At 48.2% G+C, this 18,903-nt stretch overlaps 2 protein-coding genes across 5 annotated transcripts in view; one reads left to right on the forward strand and one right to left on the reverse strand.

Annotated features, from left to right (window-relative positions):
* Positions 1-18,903, forward strand: part of LOC147463443 (WAT1-related protein At4g19185-like) — an 81,907-nt gene that overhangs the window by 52,413 nt on the left and 10,591 nt on the right. For all 4 annotated transcript variants that reach the window (XM_086488863.1, XM_086488881.1, XM_086488889.1 and 1 more), the window contains 5 exons: positions 6,225-6,287; positions 6,365-6,481; positions 6,577-6,862; positions 6,948-7,103; positions 7,185-7,336. In XM_086488863.1, coding sequence (XP_086344989.1) covers positions 6,225-6,287; positions 6,365-6,481; positions 6,577-6,862; positions 6,948-7,103; positions 7,185-7,336 — 774 coding nt within the window. The remainder of the gene's footprint in view (positions 1-6,224; positions 6,288-6,364; positions 6,482-6,576; positions 6,863-6,947; positions 7,104-7,184; positions 7,337-18,903) is intronic.
* On the reverse strand, positions 13,914-14,662 carry LOC147463444 (uncharacterized). The gene has a single exon (XM_086483063.1). The coding sequence runs from the start codon at positions 14,640-14,642 to the stop codon at positions 13,914-13,916; it is 729 nt and encodes a 242-aa protein (XP_086339189.1). The 5' UTR covers positions 14,643-14,662.

The following is an 18,903-nucleotide window of genomic DNA, read 5'->3' on the forward strand; positions in this document are numbered from 1 at the left end:
AGCCATGCACAGGTTTGGACAGCTTGGTGAGGGTTAGGTGCAAGCGTTTCGATCGTTTATTTGCCAGGGGAGCCTTGGGTGCTTGTACATGATAATTTAGAGAGATTTCCCTTGAGGAATCTCCTCTAATTCATGGGGCAAGTGACCCTACAGGTGCGAGAGCTCGAGAGCTATCCCTAGAAGTAATCTGCACACGGATCGGAGTGCAAAACAGAGAATTTAGTGAGCTGCAATTTCTCGCCTGGTTTTGCAAAGTTCTCTAAAGTGCGTGGAAAGTCAATGTTTGCTTGGGATTTTGCCCGTGGAGACTTCTACTGTAGTTATGGACAGGAAATTCCGCATGTTCGCCCTGCCTAAAAGTGGTCAAATTAGGGCTGATTTTCTAGTGCGTTTTTAGGGTTTGCAAATATGAACCAAGATGAGATAGGGAGAGGTCTCACGGTGGTAGATTGGCCACTAGATCTGGTGCGGGAGTGATGTGCGTTTGCCAGGTGACACGCTGCTCGCCGATTCTCTGAGGCGATTGCTTGGATTCTATGACGCATTGGTAAATCATCTTGAAATTTGAGCTTGGTCATGGGTGGTACGTCACAGTATTGTGGAATTATGCTCGTTTGCAGAGGCAAGAGCCTTTTGCACACGTAAAAGTTAAGGGACAGGTTGCAAGATGCTATTTGGTGAAGTTCAAGAACTATCCACCTATGGATGCAAATTGGATGGAAGAGCATGAACTATCAGAGTCACCAAATGTATTGGAGCTTTACCTGGAGGCTTTTGGGTTACAGCCTATGTATGCCCAACCCAACGTCTGCAAAGGAGGGGTAATGATAGAGCTAGCACATCAAATGTACTCATGATTCAGTGCAATAGCAGTGTACATTGTTTGACAAAAGTATGAAGGTCTCATTAAGTCATTTGTACACGTGTTTTGATAGTCTTTCTTTCGGATACATGCGATGATAAAAGGGTGCTTACCACAGTAAATCATCTATGGCATGTATATATGGCATGCAATCGAGGACGTTTGTGATTTTAAGAGGGCAGTATGTCACGAGGACTTGGCAATTGCTAACTTGAGTTGTTGGTTTCTTGCCGATGATTTTTGTTTAATTTTTGGGACCCTCTTTTTGAAGTTGCAAATGGTCGGACATTGTATGGCCAGTGTGAAACGGCCGACGGCCCAGAGTTTCACCCGTAGTCGGGAAGGGCAGGTCACCACGAGTTGGTCGGGGTAATTGGCACTGGAATCCGAGCAGTAAAAGGGTGTCTAGGCTCAGATCAAAGTCATTTAGGCCCCTCATGACACTTTGGTGGGTACTAGGAAATTAACTCAAAAGAGGCATAAGGGACACATGGCGGCTCCAGGCGAATCTGTTAGTCTCATCTCAGTTGGGGGCGCCCAATTTGAGAGTGGAGGCTGATTTTTGTTCATAGGGGGGTGCTACACTGTGTGTGAGTAGTGGGTGCAGGTGCTCACAGCTTTAATGGAAAGCTTGCCTTCTCCCTTGCTCTATGTAGCGCGACGATTTACTCTTGCGCATCTCTCTGTCTCCCCTTTGCACATATGGTAATGCTCCACTAGTTGGGCTTCTCAGATGACCATGTACAGCTTTATGGGTTTATGCGCGTTTGCCAAGGCAAGAGCCTTCTGTAAGGAACTGGATTAGCTAATTGCTAATCCCCTTCAGGTACGCACTGTTCTATCGCGAAGGAATGCGAAAACGGAGAGTTTTCTCGTGTGAAAACTCGTCCGACTTGAAAGGAAACTGTCCCATTGCGTGCGGGAGCACCTGAGACACGCGTAGGCGTGCTCGCTTTGCTCGAAACGGTCCAAAACAAAGAATTACAGTCTGCTGTGTTTTTTTGCAGGTTTAGGGTTTCGCATCTAAACTGCAGGGAATTGCCAGGGGAGCCTCAGAAAGGCCTTGGGATGCGTGTACAGGGCAGTAGGCACCTAACAGTGGCAAAACATAAAATTGCAGCATGCTGAAATTGACCTGCAGCTCAGTGGAAAGCTTCCATACCGCAAGGGAAAGTGGAGCATACAGGGATTTTTGACCTACAGGGATTTTTGCGTCGTTATGGTGGCAAAATCGGGTCAAAAACCTGCAATTACAGCCATGGACATGTTTGGACAGCTTGGTGAGGGTTAGGTGCAAGCGTTCGGATCGTTTATTTGCCAGGGGAGCCTCGGGAAATCATTGGGTGCTTGTACATGATAATTTAGAGAGATTTCCCGCGAGGAATCTCATCTAATTCAAGGGGCAAGTGACCCTACATGTGCAAGAGCTCGAGGGCTATCCATAGAAGTGAGCTGCACGTGGATCGGAGCGCAAAACAAAGAATTCAACGAGCTGCAATTTCTCGCCAGGTTTCGCAAAGTGCTCTAAAGTGCGTTGAAAGTCAATGTTTGCTTGGGATTTTGTTCGTGGAGACTTAAACTGTGGTTATGTTGCCGAGATCGGGTTGGAGTAGAGGAATTTCAGCCCGATAAAAGTGGGACAGCTTGTAGAAGTTTACAGGTTTTTGTCAAGTATAATAAGAAGAATACCGAAAGAGGCGCCAGTCTTTGGGGCCAACAGGGTGTCGTTGTCTGCTTGGTAGCGCTCTAGCTGCCAGGCCGTGGTTTGTCTTGAAGTGTTAAATTCCAGTCACAGGCTTATTCGTGAAGTTCCTTTGTCCCCTAAAGTTATAAAGTAAAGATTTTTGGGTGAAAGCCAAAGTCCACCTGGTTCCTTTGCCGGGACAGAATCACTTTTTCCTCAAGAAGTGAGCCTCGGTTGGTTTTTTGCGAAGACATAGAGTATAGGAACTTGGAATTACACTATGGTTGACATGGCAGATGACACCAAGGAAGAGGGTTCCTCTTCACAGGACAGACAGGAAATTTTGCATGTTCGCACTCCCTAAAAGTGGTCAAATTAGGGCTGATTTTCTTTTGCGTTTTTAGGGTTTGCAAGTATGAACCAAGATGAGATAGGGAGAGGTCTCACGGTGGTAGATTGGCCACTAGATCTCCTGCGGGAGTGATGTGGGTTTGCAGAAACCTAGCGCTAGCACTTTCTGGAAGGAGAGGTAGCAGAGTTTCAGCAATTGGCAGTGCATCTTCTAAGCAAGACCCGGCAGGACAACCTAGCGTTTTTCAGCCAACAAGACAACCTGGCGTTTTTTAGCCAACAAGACAACCTGGCGTTTTGCAGATTGCAGATCTTGGCGTTACCATAGCACAGAACCAACCTAACGTTTTATAGCAGTTTCAGCCCAGCGTTTTTGCATCAGACACAGATCAGCCCTAGCGTTTTTGGATCAGTAGAGCAACATAGCGTTTTGCAGATTCTCAGTGTCAGAACCAGCATAGGCATCAACGTTTTCAGTTTTCAGCTTCTAGACACCGTAGTAGAACCCCCAAACCTCGCAGATCTCACCTTCCCGCAGCAGATCCTCGCCGCACGGTCAGATCCACCGAAGTTTGCAGGTTCAGTCGTCGTTATCGCCATTGTCACCGACATAGAGTCGGAATTCAGCATATAAAGATTTGCAGATTTCAGCCATTAGCGTTTCAGATTTCAGCCCGTCTCATCGTCGTCAACATCATCGGCAAGTCCAAAGCATCGTAGAGATTTGTGCATTCAATAGTAGACCACTCTCGCCATAGAGAGTGGGGCCTTCGGAGGAGGGTTTGACAACATTCTGGTGTCGTATTGTCTTCTCTCTCTCTCTCTCTCTCTCTCTCTCTCTCTCTCTCTCAGTCTTAGCACCTTCATTCACAGTGTTTGCCACTTTGTTTGTGATCATTTGCACTCTCTCACTAAAGGAATGGAAGGCTCTCCCTTCCGTAAGTAAAAGGAACCTTGAGCACAGTTCGGAGCACTCAGCTTGAGCAAAGTTCAACATTCACATCCGCTGCACCTTATATAGAATGTTGAAGACAATCTGTACTAAGTTAAAAGCCCACTTATTGTTTGACTTAGTAACACACTATTTTCTTGTTTTGATCTTTATCGCTCCTAGTATTTTTACTCTAGCTTGACAAATGCTAGCCTTTATCATGGCTCACTATGCCCATCACCTCCGGAGGGTGATAGAAACTCAGCTTCTTAGTTTTGTAGAGTACGTTCAAAGCATGAATGACAAACCTGCATCTACTCTTGGGCGCTAACGACGTGAGTAGGGATGTGATAGCTATTGTCCAAGCTATGCATGATATAGGTGATTATCTTATTCTTCCTGTTTGGACAAGCAGCGAAGTTGAGGTCACACAATGTCAAGTTTGGATCTTTGTACTTCTTTGGTTATTTGCAGCCTCTTCTTCGTAGGTTTGTGATAGAATTCATTTTTCTATTTCGTATTTAGCTTCGTTAGGATTTAAGACTTTGTTCCTTTAGAAGTTGTTATGTGAAGTTAGATTTCTAGGATTAAGTTTTTAAGATGTCTTATCATTTTTTGTTTAAAGTTGAGTACTTGTTTTAAGTTTTAGCCAAGTAAGCTGTGCCAACTTATTTTGCGCATGCCTTTTCTGAAAACATTTTTAAGTTAATAATGTTTTGTTTGTTTCGTAGCAAATAAAGTGATTTTTTTTTTCTTGTGTCACTTGCTTTTATAGTTTTATGATTGCTTTCCCTCTTATAATTCGTGAGTGTAGACTATTTTGAACTTATGAAGGTATATCATTAGCCTTCGGACTCTTTGGAGATTCAGTCGCAAGTGCCTCTTATAGCACACTTTTGGGGGAGAGTATGAGAATGAGTCTTCTCAATGAGATGGGGGAGTTTGATTATTCAAGAGGTTTTGCGGTAGGCTTCCAAGGGATGCCCAATTTCAAGGCTGACCTAGCTCTAGTAATTTGCTGCATCGTCATAATAATGACAGGGACATAAAGAGCTAATAAAGTTGCCACCTCACATAAAAATACGCCACATCATCTCAAAAGCTAGGAGATGGGCAAAACGGGCTAAAAGTACATATACATGCCCATTTTGGCCATACAATTGTGTTATGCATAATGCAACATAGGATGTCACCATCTGGTGATGCCATATCTCCAACAGGCAAGTGGTAGAAGTACAACCTGCAAGCAAAAGCAATATATGGTGCAAATCTGAAGGCGAGGCAGGAACCGCCCAACACACCCACCAACCCATACCTACCAAATCAATTCTAAACCTAAATCACCCATCAAAAACAAGAGAAAAAACATAAAAGAACAAGAAGTAAAAAGGCAGAACAAGCAAACATACACGCACACACCTCAACCACAAGCAGTCATGTAGAACGCACTCACCCCAAGCACACATAGATCCACAAGCACAAGCATTACACACAAAAGAAATAAGGCGTATACAAGCAAGCAAGCTAAACAAATTGAAACCATGAGAAACAAGAAAAATACCTACGTAAGAACAACAAACAAAAAGAGGTGGCATAAGAGGGGAACAGATATTTGGTGAAGGCAGCCAAGTAGAGCACCTGCGGTTCTGTAAACCTTAAGCGACCACCATAGTTAAAAGTACGGTGGTTGCTTAAGGTGGGGAGCCGTTCATCAGAGTGGAAGATCAATGCACTGCGTCCAAGGCCCACCACGTGGAGGTCGCCCCCGCTCCGCCTGGGACCCCTCTAGAGAGTAATGTTCTTTCCCTAGGATGCGATTTTCTCTCAAGCCTTTTTTTTTTTTCCATTCTAGAGCAGATGTTGTTACTCAGATGTTTTGCTTTTTTGCCATATTTATATCAGCTCTTGAAGCTAAGCTTTTGTGTGTGAGAGCTAGCCTTGCCTGTGTTTGTGAGCTCAACATTCCACTCAAGGCATCTACCCTTGGACCTCTGATAGTGGTACTATTCTTCAATACATTAAAGAACTACCTATTGGAGCACTGACAGAGGCAGTTTAAGGCCATCGATCCTCTCTAAGCGGAAGCATTCTGCTCCCTCCCAACTTTTTTTTATGTTTGGTCTTTTGCTGTCTCTCTTCACTTATTTACGGTTGTTATCAATTGTTTAGAAGTGATCGCAGATTTGGTAGCACATTGGCTCTTGCACCTTATACCATGGTAGAAGTAATTCACAACTCACTTCGCTTCCGTGGCATATGGTTTTGGCAATATCTTGAACTTTTTAGTCATTCCTGGATAATGTTTACCTTGCCGTTACATTATTTCGGTCTGTTTGTAGAAGCTTGTACGCATGCATGTGCCTTACTCATCGCAAGCATGCAATGTTTTTCTGCAGGAGGATTCGGCCACCCCTTACCAAGTCCCTTCTATTCTCGTTCTTGTTTCTTGGTGTTACAGGGTAAGACATTAGACTTCTCTTGATGATTGACATAAACTTTTTGTATCACCTTTTATGACCCTTGAACAGTTTCTCAGGATCTTTGCAAATCAGCTTCTTTTTTTGATCGGTCTCAACCTCACATCTCCAGCTTATGCTGCAGCTCTGCAGCCCGGCATTCCAGTTTTCACATTCCTGTTGGCTGTCTGCATAGGGTTAGCACGTTCAGTGTGTATGTGGTTTCTCCTTCAAGTTTTTTGATTAAGTCTTGTTTAGAATCTAAAGCAGAGTATTACTTGCTATCAAACAGCACTGAGCATGTTGATTGTAATGAATGGGCTGGCATGGCAAAGATTGGAGGTACTGTTGTATGTGTTCTTGGGGCACTCCTTATGTCTATGTATAAGGGACCAGTGCTTTGGGGAGATGGCTTTCTTGATATGCATATGCAAGGTGCTGTATTTGGGAAGCCTTCTCCAGAGCCTGTGGGATGGTTGGCTCAGTTATTATTGGACCTTGGGTTAGACACTTGGCACATTGGTGTCCTGTGCCTTATTGGAAATTGTTTCTGTATGGCTACCTATATTGCATTTCAGGTGAGTGGTTGCAATGCTGCACCTATCTTCAATGATGGATCAGGGGGCTTATAATTATGGGAATTGTTTGTTTGTCTAAATGCAGGCACCATTGTTGACAAAATATCCAGCACCTCTTTCCATGACGGCCTACTCGTATCTCTTTGGTGCCATATGTATGGCCTTATCTGGTCTGTTTGGTGCAAGTAACTCAAGTGATTGGATATTGACTCAACCTGAACTCTTGTCAGTTCTCTATGCAGTATGTGTATTTTATCTCTTGCCTGTTTTTTGAGTGACGCTTAATGAGTTCAAGTTTCAAACTAGAATTCTTATGGCTCAGGGTCTTATAGCTTCTGCTCTTAACTATGGGCTTCTGACATGGTGTAACAAGACTGTGGGACCCTCTCTTGTCTCCCTATACATGCCACTTCAGCCCTTGTTTTCTTCAGTTCTTTCTCGAATCTTCTTACGAAGTTCTCTATATCTTGGGAGGTAATTATTCTCTACAAGTCCCCTGGGGCAATCAACAGTGTTAGTGTTTTAATCATGGAATCCATATAGTGTGTGTGTGTGTGTGTGTGTGTGTGTGTTTGAGAGAGAGTGAGTGAGAGAGAAATGAAATGATATATTAACGTCTTCAAAAGGCCAAAATGACCTATGAGACCATCAGATACAAAGTGGTGAATCTAATACAATGTCTGAAGTACAAGTACAAAAAGTACTGAAAGTAAAAATGAAAACTGAAATGAAGTGTGAAATGTGAGATGTGAAAATGTAGAATAGGCCCTCATTGACAATCTGGGTGTCGTGCTAGAATGCCTCTGATCCTCTGCTGGAGTCTCTGTCGATGTAGTGTGCTCCTGTGTCTCGGTCGTGGTCGTCTCGATGTAGAGAGAGAGAGAGAGAGAGAGAGAGAGAGAGAGAGAGAGAGAGAGAGAGAGAGAGAGAGAGAGAGAGAGAGAGAGAGAGAAATGAAATGTTATATTAACGTCTTCAAAAGGCCATAGTGACCTATGAGACCAGAAAGTTACAAGGTGGTGGATTTGATACAAAGTCAGAGTAACGAAATAACCTAACAACAGTACAAAACAAAGATATATACTATGGGATCCTAGATTGGTCGATGTAAGCTAAGCAAAAAACTAAGCAAAATTGGGCGGCTTATCACAGAAAATCTAGCATCGGTCGTTGGCGAGTCTCATCAATTTCCTCCATGGTTAGTAGTTTGACCGGGCGTCGTGCATGCCTGGCCAGCGTGCTCTGAATCTTTTGACGTAGCCTCCGTCGGTGCTGTGTAGTCCTTCGCAGTCGTGGGCGCCTGGATTTCCCCAGTTCAATCGCTCGGTCGATCAGTGTGCGTCTGGTGTGAGATGAGGGGGAGCTCTGCTGTGGAGTGGCTCTTGCGGCTGTCCCGTGTCTGCTCTGAAGAAGTCTGTCATCCGTCTTTGAGACTGGCTAGCCCTGCCATTCATCAAGCTCTCTCTGTGTCTGCGCAGCTCGAGCAAGAACAAACCTAGGCATCTCTGATCTTCGTATCCCATTACTCTTGAGAGTGGTCCAAAACCCTCTCTGAACAAGCAATTGAAGCGGCCTTGTATCTCGTAGTAGACGGGGCAGCGGCATGTATAATGCAGCTCTGTCTCAGGTTCCATGTCACACAAGGGGCATGTCCTGGCCTCTGCTGGTACTCCGCTGTATCTCCCAGTTTCAATCCGCAGCTGGTGAGACGATGTGCGTAATTGGCCAATAGCACATCGTATCCCATGAGACAAGTGGGTATCCATGTATCTTGGTCTCGTCACAAAACCATCTTCCGTAAGTTGGAGAAGGTGGTCTTTGTAGAAAGCCATCTTCGTGCCCAATTCTTGTGCTGGTTGTATCCATGTCCTCGTGGTGTCTAGCTGGTTCAGGTCTTGGCGGATGAGCTTGGTGATCTCTGACCGTGTAAGAATGAGAGATGGTGCATCGAATGAGTACTGGAATGGTGGCAGCCTGTCTACGCTGAACCCATGCGCCTGAAACCATGATGTCGTCTGCCCATACCAGCATGTTGTATCTCCTTGTATGGCTAATTGTCGAGAGGACTCAAGTGCTATGCGAGCATCATAGTTACATGGGACGGCGGGTCGGGGTCGGGAAAGGGGTCGGGACAGCAAAAGTCAGGAAACAAGGACGGGGGTCGGAACGGCAAAAAAAAAGAGAGTTTTTTTGGCATTTTTTGACCTACACACATGCCACACACATAGAGCATCACTTTGACCATAAATTTACACTAAATAGACCAAAGAACACGAGTCATATAGGCTGAAATGTGCTAATAAAACATCGATGATCGATGGATACAAAATGAGAAGTGCATGCCACAAGGGCTCAAGAGTCAAAAAGCCTAAAGGACTTAGGACAAGCCTAAGGCCTCAAGGATAACAAAAAGTACAAAGGGCTATGTAGTAGGTAGAGTCGTAGACTCAAGAGTCTAGACTCGAGAGTCGAGTGATCAATGATCATCAAACTCAAGAAGTGCTCGCCTGCTGAATCTCCACATCGTCGTCGTAGTCTAGGTCGTCAGCGACGTATGAGGGCTCGGGACGCTCGCATTGAGGCTCGAAATCCTCCTCTAGCTCCTCCAAAAGAGTATCGGCCATAGATGGATTCTCTTGTGCCATCTCCCACTTAGTGAAAGGATCTGCCTTGTGTGTGACGCTCTTGGCAAGCATGTGCAAGTTAGCGCTCACAAACACCAAATCATTGGCCCTCTCAACCCCAAGGCGATTCCTCTTCTTAGAGGCAATGTGGCTGTACACACTCCATAGTTGCTCCAAGCAACTAGTGGTACATGCTTGGCTAAGGACACGAACAGCCAAGCGCTGCAAATGTGGGCCATCTCCTCCATAGTCCTCCCACCACAAAACCGAGCCAATCTTGTTGCGATCAAGCTGTGCATCTACACATCCATAGGAGCCCTTCTTTTGCCTGTAGTTGAGTAGCTCGTCTCTAATCTTGCGCCTAATGTCATTGCTAGGCTCAAGGCGCTCCAATGCACGCCGCCATCCTTTGCTCACCTCCTTGTCGGTCTCTTGACGCCTTCCTTGAAACTCAGGGTCAAGCACATAAGCTGCCGCATGAAGTGGAGAGTAGTATCCATTCCGCCTCGACTCACACAAGCCATGAATCTCCGCATACTGAACAGGGTCAGGCACAAGCTTCTAAAGTGCCTCTATCATCCGATCCATGGCTTCGTAGACTTTGCCAATGCATGGCTGCAAGCCATCCACCACTCGAAGTAGGTGTAGAATAGGCTTGACCATGGCGTCAAGAGTCTTCACCTCCTCCCACCAAGCGGCGTCGTCGGCCCATTCTCGGCATTTCAATCCTACTGTTGATGTAGACTCCGACATGGCCTGGAACTCATCACTGAGAAAGAGGCCCCTTAAGGCTCCGCCACATGTAGACAAGCGGCCTAGCATAAGCCAATTAAATGCAAATCTTGTCTCTGAATATTTGAGCAAGGACAAGTGGCTCCTCTTTGAGAATTCATGGCGCACTTTTTGATGGTTGAGCGCAAAGGAGACAATTCGAGAGGCGTCACCAATGGTGGGTGAAATCCATGACAAGTTCCCTATGTCCTTGAGGAGGTTATTGAGGCAATGCGCCATGCAAAATGTGACATGAATGCTGGGATACATGCCCTCAATGATAGCTCCGGCTGCCCTATTTGACGCCTCTCCATTTGCAACCATACAAAGAACATTCTCCGGGCCGGTGATCTCTATGGTGCTTGTCCACTCCACAGCAAGCATCTCGGCGGCCTTGCCACTATCGGATGCATCATGTGACTCCACAAAGTACATCTCCCCCCGAGAGTAGGCCACCACCCCGTGGATGGACCGCTTGCGGGTGTCGCTCCATCCATCTACAAGAAGAGAGACGCCATTGGTCTCCCACAAATCCTTTGTTGCTTAGGCCGCTTGCTCCACGGCAAGCTTCTCTTTGTCAAGGAGGGTGGTGCGAAGCCTCTCTGATGAAGGTGGCACATAAGAGGAGCCATATTCCCCTATTTTCGTAACCATGGTTCAAAAGTATGGAGACCTATCCACACAAAATAGAGCATGTTGTGTTAGTATGGAGAGTCGAGAGTCGAGAAGTTATAACCCATTATGAATACAAAATGGAAGATTGCAATGTGCATATGGCAAGGGAAACTCACCGCGAAGCATGGAAGGCAATGTGGTCGTGGAAGAAGAATCGGGCAACCGACCTATCCACCTCTTCCTTCAATTTAGGATTCCAATTTTCGTTGAGAGTGGTTTGGCGATGCGGAATGGAAGAGGACGGTGTAGATGCATGGCTCTTGAAGGTTCGAGAGATGTTGTCAAGGTTGGCTTCCCTTTGCTCTCGCGGTGTCGCCGTGGCGGAGGGATCAACGGCAACAAAACGGCCCCTCTTGGCCGCTTCCGCAACCTCATACACCGTGAGCTTCTCAAGAAGATCCAACCTCTTCTCGGGAGCTGCATGAGGGCAAAACTTCACCTCGTGACCGGGTTCATGAAGAAGATGGGCTCGCACTTTGTTTGAACCACCCGTTCTCTTGTATGGACATAGCTTGCACGTCCATGGTCTTGCACCGCCACCTTTGCCACACGAGCTAAAGTCGACTTCATCCCACCACGACCACGTTTGCACGGCGGGCCTCCTTCGAGAAGAAGCGGCTTGAGAAGTGGAGTTGGCTTGAGATGACATGATGGTGGAGAGACTCGAGAGAGTAGAGCTTAGAAGTTAGAGGAGTTAGAGGAGAGCTTGTGTGGAGAGAGAGTAGAGGAGAGCTTCAAAGTGGGTAGAAGAGGGAGAGGAGAGCTTCAAAGTTCAAACTTCAAAGTGGGTAGAAGAGGGAGACTTGAGAGTGGAGACTAGAGTGTAGAGTAGTCAATGGTCATGCTTCAAGCTTGAGCAATGAGCATTGAGTAGAGAGGAAAGCATTGATGATTGAGTAGCTTGAGCCTTGAGCTTGAGGGAAATGGAATGAGCATTGAGACTATGAGTATTAAGAGGCCCAAGGGAGCCTTTTATAGCCTCCCAAGGGCCAAGGCTCCCAAAATGTGGCAGTTGGGGCTGCACAGATCCGTTAAAAACGGTCACATTTTTTGAATGGACTGCAGCCGTTTCCGGCCGACCCCTATTGTTCCGTCCGTCCCCCCTGCGACCCGCCCGTCCGGCCCGATTTCCGTCCGTCCCTCAGCGTTCTCTTCTGTTCCCGGCCCGGTTACGGCCGTCCCCCGGCCCTAGGGCCCGTCCCCCCCGTCCCCCCCGTCCCCTGTAACTATGGCGAGCATATTTGTCTCTGGGAAGTTCCCATGTGCGGTTTATGAAGGAGACTGATTTGGTGAGTGCCTCCACCACTAGTGGGGGGGCCGCTAGCTCTACGCGGATAATGGCCCGTGGTACTGATGCCTTGGCTCTAATGAGCCGCGAGATCATAGAGACCAGAGGTTTCTCCATGTTCCCCCATCCGTCTGTGCGACCCGGCCTCCCGTTGTGATCCAAAGAAGGTCCCCATATCTCGGCCCCATAGAGCAATGCTGAAACCATCAAGGTGTCAAAGAGCCAGAGCTTCGTCCGGGGCTCCTGAAACTGAACCTGCGAACACATCCTCTCCAATCTACCCAATGCTGCGTGGGCTCTAGTCAGTCTGGTCTCTGTTGCTCTTCTGAGTGAGAATGTAGGTCCACTGAAAACCACTCCAAGGTAAGTGTAAGCGTCTGTGTACTCCACATTCTCCTGGTCGTATGTGAATGTGGGTGCTGACCTCCTGATCCACTGTGGGGTGGTATTAAACACCATAACCTTGGTTTTACCAAGGTTGACAGACAAACCACTTTCGTGGGCAAACGTATGCAGAGTATCCAGTTGACATTGCATTCCCTCTGGGGATTTGGAGATCAACACAATATCATCAGCATATAACAGAAGTGGAATCCATGTCCCTGCCAGCTGTGCACCTTTATCCCCATCGCTGTCAATGTAGTCAGAAACCTCATCCACATACATACCGAAAAGAGTAGGAGAGAGCCGGCAGCCTTGCTTCACCCCAATAGTGGAGTGAACCGGTGTAGAAAGTCCCTTCGGAGTGCGTACATGCCCTACTACTGATCTGTACAATGCCATGATTCCCCAAATGAGCTCTGTGGGTACTCCCATTTCCTGTAATCTGCGCATCAATCTAGCTCTGGGTACTGTGTCAAAAGCTTTGCGGAAGTCCACAAAGCTACAATAGATCCGTCTCCTATGAGATCTGCCTTCCTCGATGATGGCCCTGAGTGTGAAGATATGGTCAAGAGTGGAGAAGCCTCTCTTGAACCCTGCCTCCCCAGTTGCACGCATTCCTTCCCTCTCTGCCCATCTACTCAGCTGTTGCTCAAGAATGGATGTATACAACCGTGCCAGTGTGTGCCCAATCATAATAGTGCGATAATTCCGAGGCTCCATGGGGTCTCCTGCCTTGAAGATAGGTACGATCGTAGATAGGCTCCAAGTGTTCGATAGGCCCTCACACATGGCAAGGTTAAACATAACTGCTAGAAGCTCTGCTAGTAGGTCTTTGGCATGCATGAAATGCTCAGCGACTAAGCCATCATGATCATATGCTCTCCCAGTCCTCATCTTGTCAATGGCTCTTTCACCATCTCAGCGGTGAAAAAAGCACATGTGTGTGGGTATGGGTTGGGGGGGTTGGGGAGGGGCGGTTGTCCAGGTACTGTGTACAAGGATGATGCGTACCGACCCCAGGTCTCTGGGAAGGAAATAGCAGAGGGGGGGGGGGGGGGGGATGCTCATGAAAGAGCCGCCATGCCTCCCGCGAGTCTTGACTCGAGAATAGCTGATATAGATCCTGCTCGAGTCGAGCCAAGAAAGCTCTCTTCTTCCACCGTACCAGGCGTCGGAAGTCAATCTGTGACTGTTTGTGAGTGACATCCCCCAAAAGCACCTCCCTCTGAAGTTTGGCTCTAGTTTGGCGGCACTCCTCATCGTACCAGCTGTTCTGGGGCATGCTTCCTGATCGGCGGCTCTGCTCAGGCTAGGTGTGTGGGTATGCTTCTGCTGTTGCCTCATGCAATGTCTGTGTCAGTATAGTAGTTAGCTCCTCCAAAGGTCGCCCCGGGTCCTCAGTGCATCGGCGTCTGTAGATCCCGTCCATGTATACAGAATCCGTCTCCCATGTGAATGTGTAGTGAGTAGGGGCTGCTACTCGTGGCCTGTGTGCTATACTAAACTGGAAAGAGATGGTCATCGACACCAGAGCATGATCTACTGCTACCCCGACCGGTCTGGGCCCAACTGTGAGATCCTGGATACTAGAGATGAGATTCGGCTGTGCCATGACATAGTCCACTGTGCTGGCTCCATGCCTGTGTGGGAAGCATGTAAAACCTCTTGCAGCAGGAAATCTCTGTAGGCCGTTCAAGATGGCCAATCCATGTGCAGTGCCCGTGTCTATCACGTGTCGCCCATACTCAGTATACTCCACATCGTGTGATGGTCTGGACAGGCCAGTCTCCATGACATCTAGCTCTCTTAGCATCTCCTCTGAAGTATCATAAAACACTGCCTGGTGATGGGCAGTCCTAGCATTGAAGTCCCCTAGTATGATAATGTCACCATCTCTAGAGAACTCCCATATGTCATCATCTAAAATAGAGAAAGGGGACTGTCCTCTGGGTGATGCATAAACTGATGTACTTGGGGGAAAGTAGCAAATAGCCAGGTAGAGATATCTGCCTGTCTCTGCTTTCAATCTCACCCACATGTACCTAGCCTGTTCATCCCTGCGGGCTATGTGTATCAGTGGCTGCAGATCCTCTCTAAATAACACTGCCACTCTCCCCGAGCCCCGCCCTCTGTGCTCTGAGCGTGTCTCGTGTCTGTAAGTTGTCTCCCACCTGTATCCACTGATGTGAGGCATGGATTGCCCAGGGGCGTGGTGTGTCTTAGAGTAAAAGATGATGTCTCTTCCAGTAAAGCTAACCTCAAAAGCACCTACATCAAGATGCATAGATCCATTATAGTTCCAGGCAACCACTTTGAGTGTGGTCCCATAAGTCTCGCACCGTCATGTGGAGCGTCGCTCTAGTATTACCACTTTTTCATCTCGGTAAAAGGCAATCTTGCCTTTTCCCCTTGCCGCTCTAATTTCCGGCATTACTTCCTGCATATGGGCGATCTGTGAGAGGGTGAGATCGTCCCCGAGAAAGATGCCAGTCTCTTTAAAGTGGGTCTTTTCTTCAAGGACTTCTTCGCTTCCGTGGAGGGAAAACGGAGGATGAGTGCTCTTTCTTTTGAGGTTTCTCCACTGCTTCTATTTTTCTTTATGTTGCCCACTCTCCATGCCCTTGTGTGCGTCGACTCATGCACCCCCATCAAGGCTGTGAGTTCTTTTACTTCTTTGTCCACATTGCCTTTGTCTTTAAGACCGCAAATTCTCACATGTGAAGGGCGCATCCGTCTCCTTTGTTCCTCCTCTAGTGTTTGATTAATGATAGTGGGTGTGGACGTGGGCGTTATCTCCTTGCCTTTTCCTTTCTTGGCCACCTTGATCCATTTCTCGGCTTCATCCACCTTCTGTTGAGTTTTGGTAAGAACCACCACCCAAGAAGTCATCATTTCTTTTTGTTGCTCTTCTCCCTCTTTGATGGCCCGTACTTGCTCCTTGATTGTGTTGATTTCTTCGATTACTGAGGGTTGCAGTTCGCCCTCTTCCAGTGTGTTTCTTGATCGGGCTTCGGTGAGATCTCTCTTGAGCGACGCAATCTTTGCCTCTTGAGTCGTCACTCGGTCTTCCAGCGTACTTATCTTGCTCTCTTGGATCAACACGCGTCCTTCGAGCATGTTTATTGTGCCCCAGAGCTTGCGGTTCATCTTGGTAGTGGCCTCCGTCATTTCCTCTTTGCACTTTTGTATGGCATCCTCTAGGGGGTTGGCTTTATCGTTCTGCTTCCTCATGCTTGATCGCCGTCCGCAAAGGGGGGGGGTCCCTAAACGTACGTGTGCACCCACACTAGCAGCGGGTGTGGGTGCACACGTACGTTTGTGCTGAACTCCCAACCATCGCGAGACCCCTACAAGCTCAACCATGTGCTGAACTCTACAAGCTCACTGTCTGCCCTCTCCCATGAAGTCGCCACCTTTCACTGAAAAGCAAGTCTTTGGAAGAGAACTCTGTGTAGAGAACCTTCTCCTCCAATCCTACACACCGGAAAGACATGCTCTCATGTCGCCCAAGACATTATGAACTTGAGATGAGGTTCAAATTGCTTCCTTTGCAATTTGATCGTCTTTTGAGAGACAAATTTCAAGACAACCAGCTAAAATAAAAGGGAATTTTAACTTAAATCTAGAAAAATAGCCGTCTAAGGCGCCTATGGGCTGAAAACAGAGAAAAATAGCAACTTGTCATGGTGGAAACAAGCTTCGGAGGTGGTACTCGCGATGGAACTCTTTTACTCCGTCATGAGGACATCCATTACACTTTGGGGCAATGGTAGGAGTCCTCGCCAACCTCATCTTTGTGGATGAAATCTGCAGTAGCATAAGGAGAGCTCTGCTGTCATTAGACGGGTACCACGTGCCAATAGAAAAGAACAGACTGAACAGACTTTTAGCACTGCATTAACAATTCGACTGAGAGAGAGAGAGACGACACGTGACACGGAGTGGCGGAGTTCCACCCCAGAGAGTATTGGCCCCAAACCTTGGCGCCCCTTTCGGTATTTCTTTATATTGCATCAACACAATACAAGCCGGTACTCCAGACTCTGCACCTTCTCAGGGAAGCATGCCAGAGAATGAGCCCTACCCTCATTTAAAGGCCCTAGGCCCCAAAAGCAGTTTACAATGAAAAGCTTTCAAACTCAAAAGCATCTGGTTGAAAAGCAAAGCCAAAAAGCTGCTTGCGTAAATCACGGAAATCCGTATAGCTGCCACGTCATCAGCCAACGCAAAACTGGAAAATCCGTATAGCCTGCCATGTCATCATGCCAGCGCAATTTTCAAAAATCTGCCACGTCATCAGTTTTTGCGTGTGCGCGGGTCTTGCTTTATTTTAATCCTTTATGTCACTTGGGGCCCCATCGGACGGGGTCCCCATAAGTTGGGAGGACTTCTTCCGTTACTTGTTCTTCTTAGGGTTTAGGCCCCTCTGTCGGCATCTGTAAGTTGGCTCCATTCTTTAGGCTTTGACACGTCAGCAGTTTGTTACATCTCCCCTTCTTGAAAGAGAGTAATCGTCCGCGATTACAGCATATCTGCAAAACAACTCAAGTTAGCTTCAAAAAAAAAAATTCCGAGGGTCATTCCGACAGACATTTCGAGGGACAATCAGTTTGCTCTTTTATTTAAGGAGTTAACTTCTCCTTTCGGCTCTTTTGATTAAGGAGTTAGCTTCTCCTTTCGTCCAGATCAGAACTCTTGATATTCCGGCGTAGTAAAATTAGCCATGACACCCAGACCGTACTGATCTTCCACGGGTGACTTGATGCACTAAAATTACAAACCCAGGCAATCTCATCCAATTAGGAATATTCAGTAATTGGCACATCACAATGCAACACAACTGCTCACATATGCATGTTACAAGACATAGAAACATAAAGTCGCCGATGAGATAAGATCTCCCTCTCCACCTTCAAGTTCTTCTTCTTTGAAGTGTTCTGAACACACCGATCGCGCTTGCTCGCTGCTGCTGTACACTCCCGCTGCTCCATCGCCATCGCCTCCCCCCCCCCCCCCCCTTGCGTGCTGCCCGCTGCCCTCAGCCCCCGTTGCCCCCCGCTCGCCTGTCCTCTCCAGCCTGCCCTCAGCCCCCGCTGCCACCCCCTCGCGCTGCCCTGTTCCAGCCAGTCCGCGCGTCCTTAGCCTTAGCCCCTGCTGCCGCCGCACGCCCTCAGCCCCAACCCCCCCCGACTCAGCCTGTTCACCCTTCAGCTTGGGCCCTCCGCCTCGGTTACTCCCTGCAGATTCGGCACTTTCGGCATCTGTTTCAACTCCTTGGAGCAGTGTTGGCGCGCCCTTTTGCAGCACCCTCCCGTCGTCCTCTTCTTACGCCACAGCAGTAGACACAGATGGAGGCTCCAGCTTCGCCACAGAGGGACTCGCCAGAAGCCCCCTCGCCCGACCCCGCTGAGCCCACCATTCGACTTGCTCTCTCGCCTACAGAGCAAGCGAGCCTTGCTGCCAAGGTAGAGCGGTTGCAGGCGACCTCGGTCATCTGCAAGATTCTCGGCACCTGACCTAGCAGAGGAGAGGTGTGAGACCTTCTCTAGGCCCGCCTTCTCGCAGAGGTGGGAAAGATTTTGGATGTCCAGATTCTCGGACGGGGTTACTATCAGATCGAGTTTGAGTCCTCCGAGATGGCGTCCAAGGTCATAGCTATGAGTCCACTGGCCATCCGAGCCTCACGTGCCCACTTTCGACAGTGGCGACATGGTTTTGACCCAGCTTCGGATGTTCTAGTAGAGGAGGCAGACATCCCCATCTCAGTTTGCTTTCCGGGTTTACGGAGAGAGTACCTACCACTTCTTTCCAGGATCGGTTCCGCCATTTCTCCCAAAGGTTATTCTTCTACCTCGGGTGAGTGGGGGTTGGTTTCGACAGAGTGTGGAGTACTCGGGCCTCCCGAACCAGTGCTTCATTTGCCGCCAGATGGGCCATCTAGCGAAGGCCTATCCACGGAGGAGGCCGCGACCTGCACCACAGCCTCAGCCCCGGCCTGCCAGGGCTGGCCCGCAGCCACAGCCAGCGGCACAGCGTACAGATGTAGAGCCACTCTCCGAGCCTGGGGCTCCAGTGGAGGAGGGGTGGCAGCAGGCCCATGGCTGCCGACGCCAAGGGCCACAGCGTCAGCCTGGCACTCAGAGTGGCCCTCAGGTGCCTACTCAGTAGCAGTGGGTTCCCAGGGGGAACCGTTTTGGTCCTCTCAAGCAGGAGGAGATTCCTACGCCAGCCTCCACCTCCGCTTCTCCCTCGACAGCCGCTCCCCTCCCAAGAGTTCCCTCCCTTTGCCTCATCCTCCC

The sequence above is a fragment of the Adiantum capillus-veneris genome, chromosome 2, assembly GCF_014529385.1.
Source record: "Adiantum capillus-veneris isolate H3 chromosome 2, ASM1452938v2, whole genome shotgun sequence".
Classification (NCBI taxonomy): Eukaryota; Viridiplantae; Streptophyta; class Polypodiopsida; order Polypodiales; family Pteridaceae; genus Adiantum; species Adiantum capillus-veneris.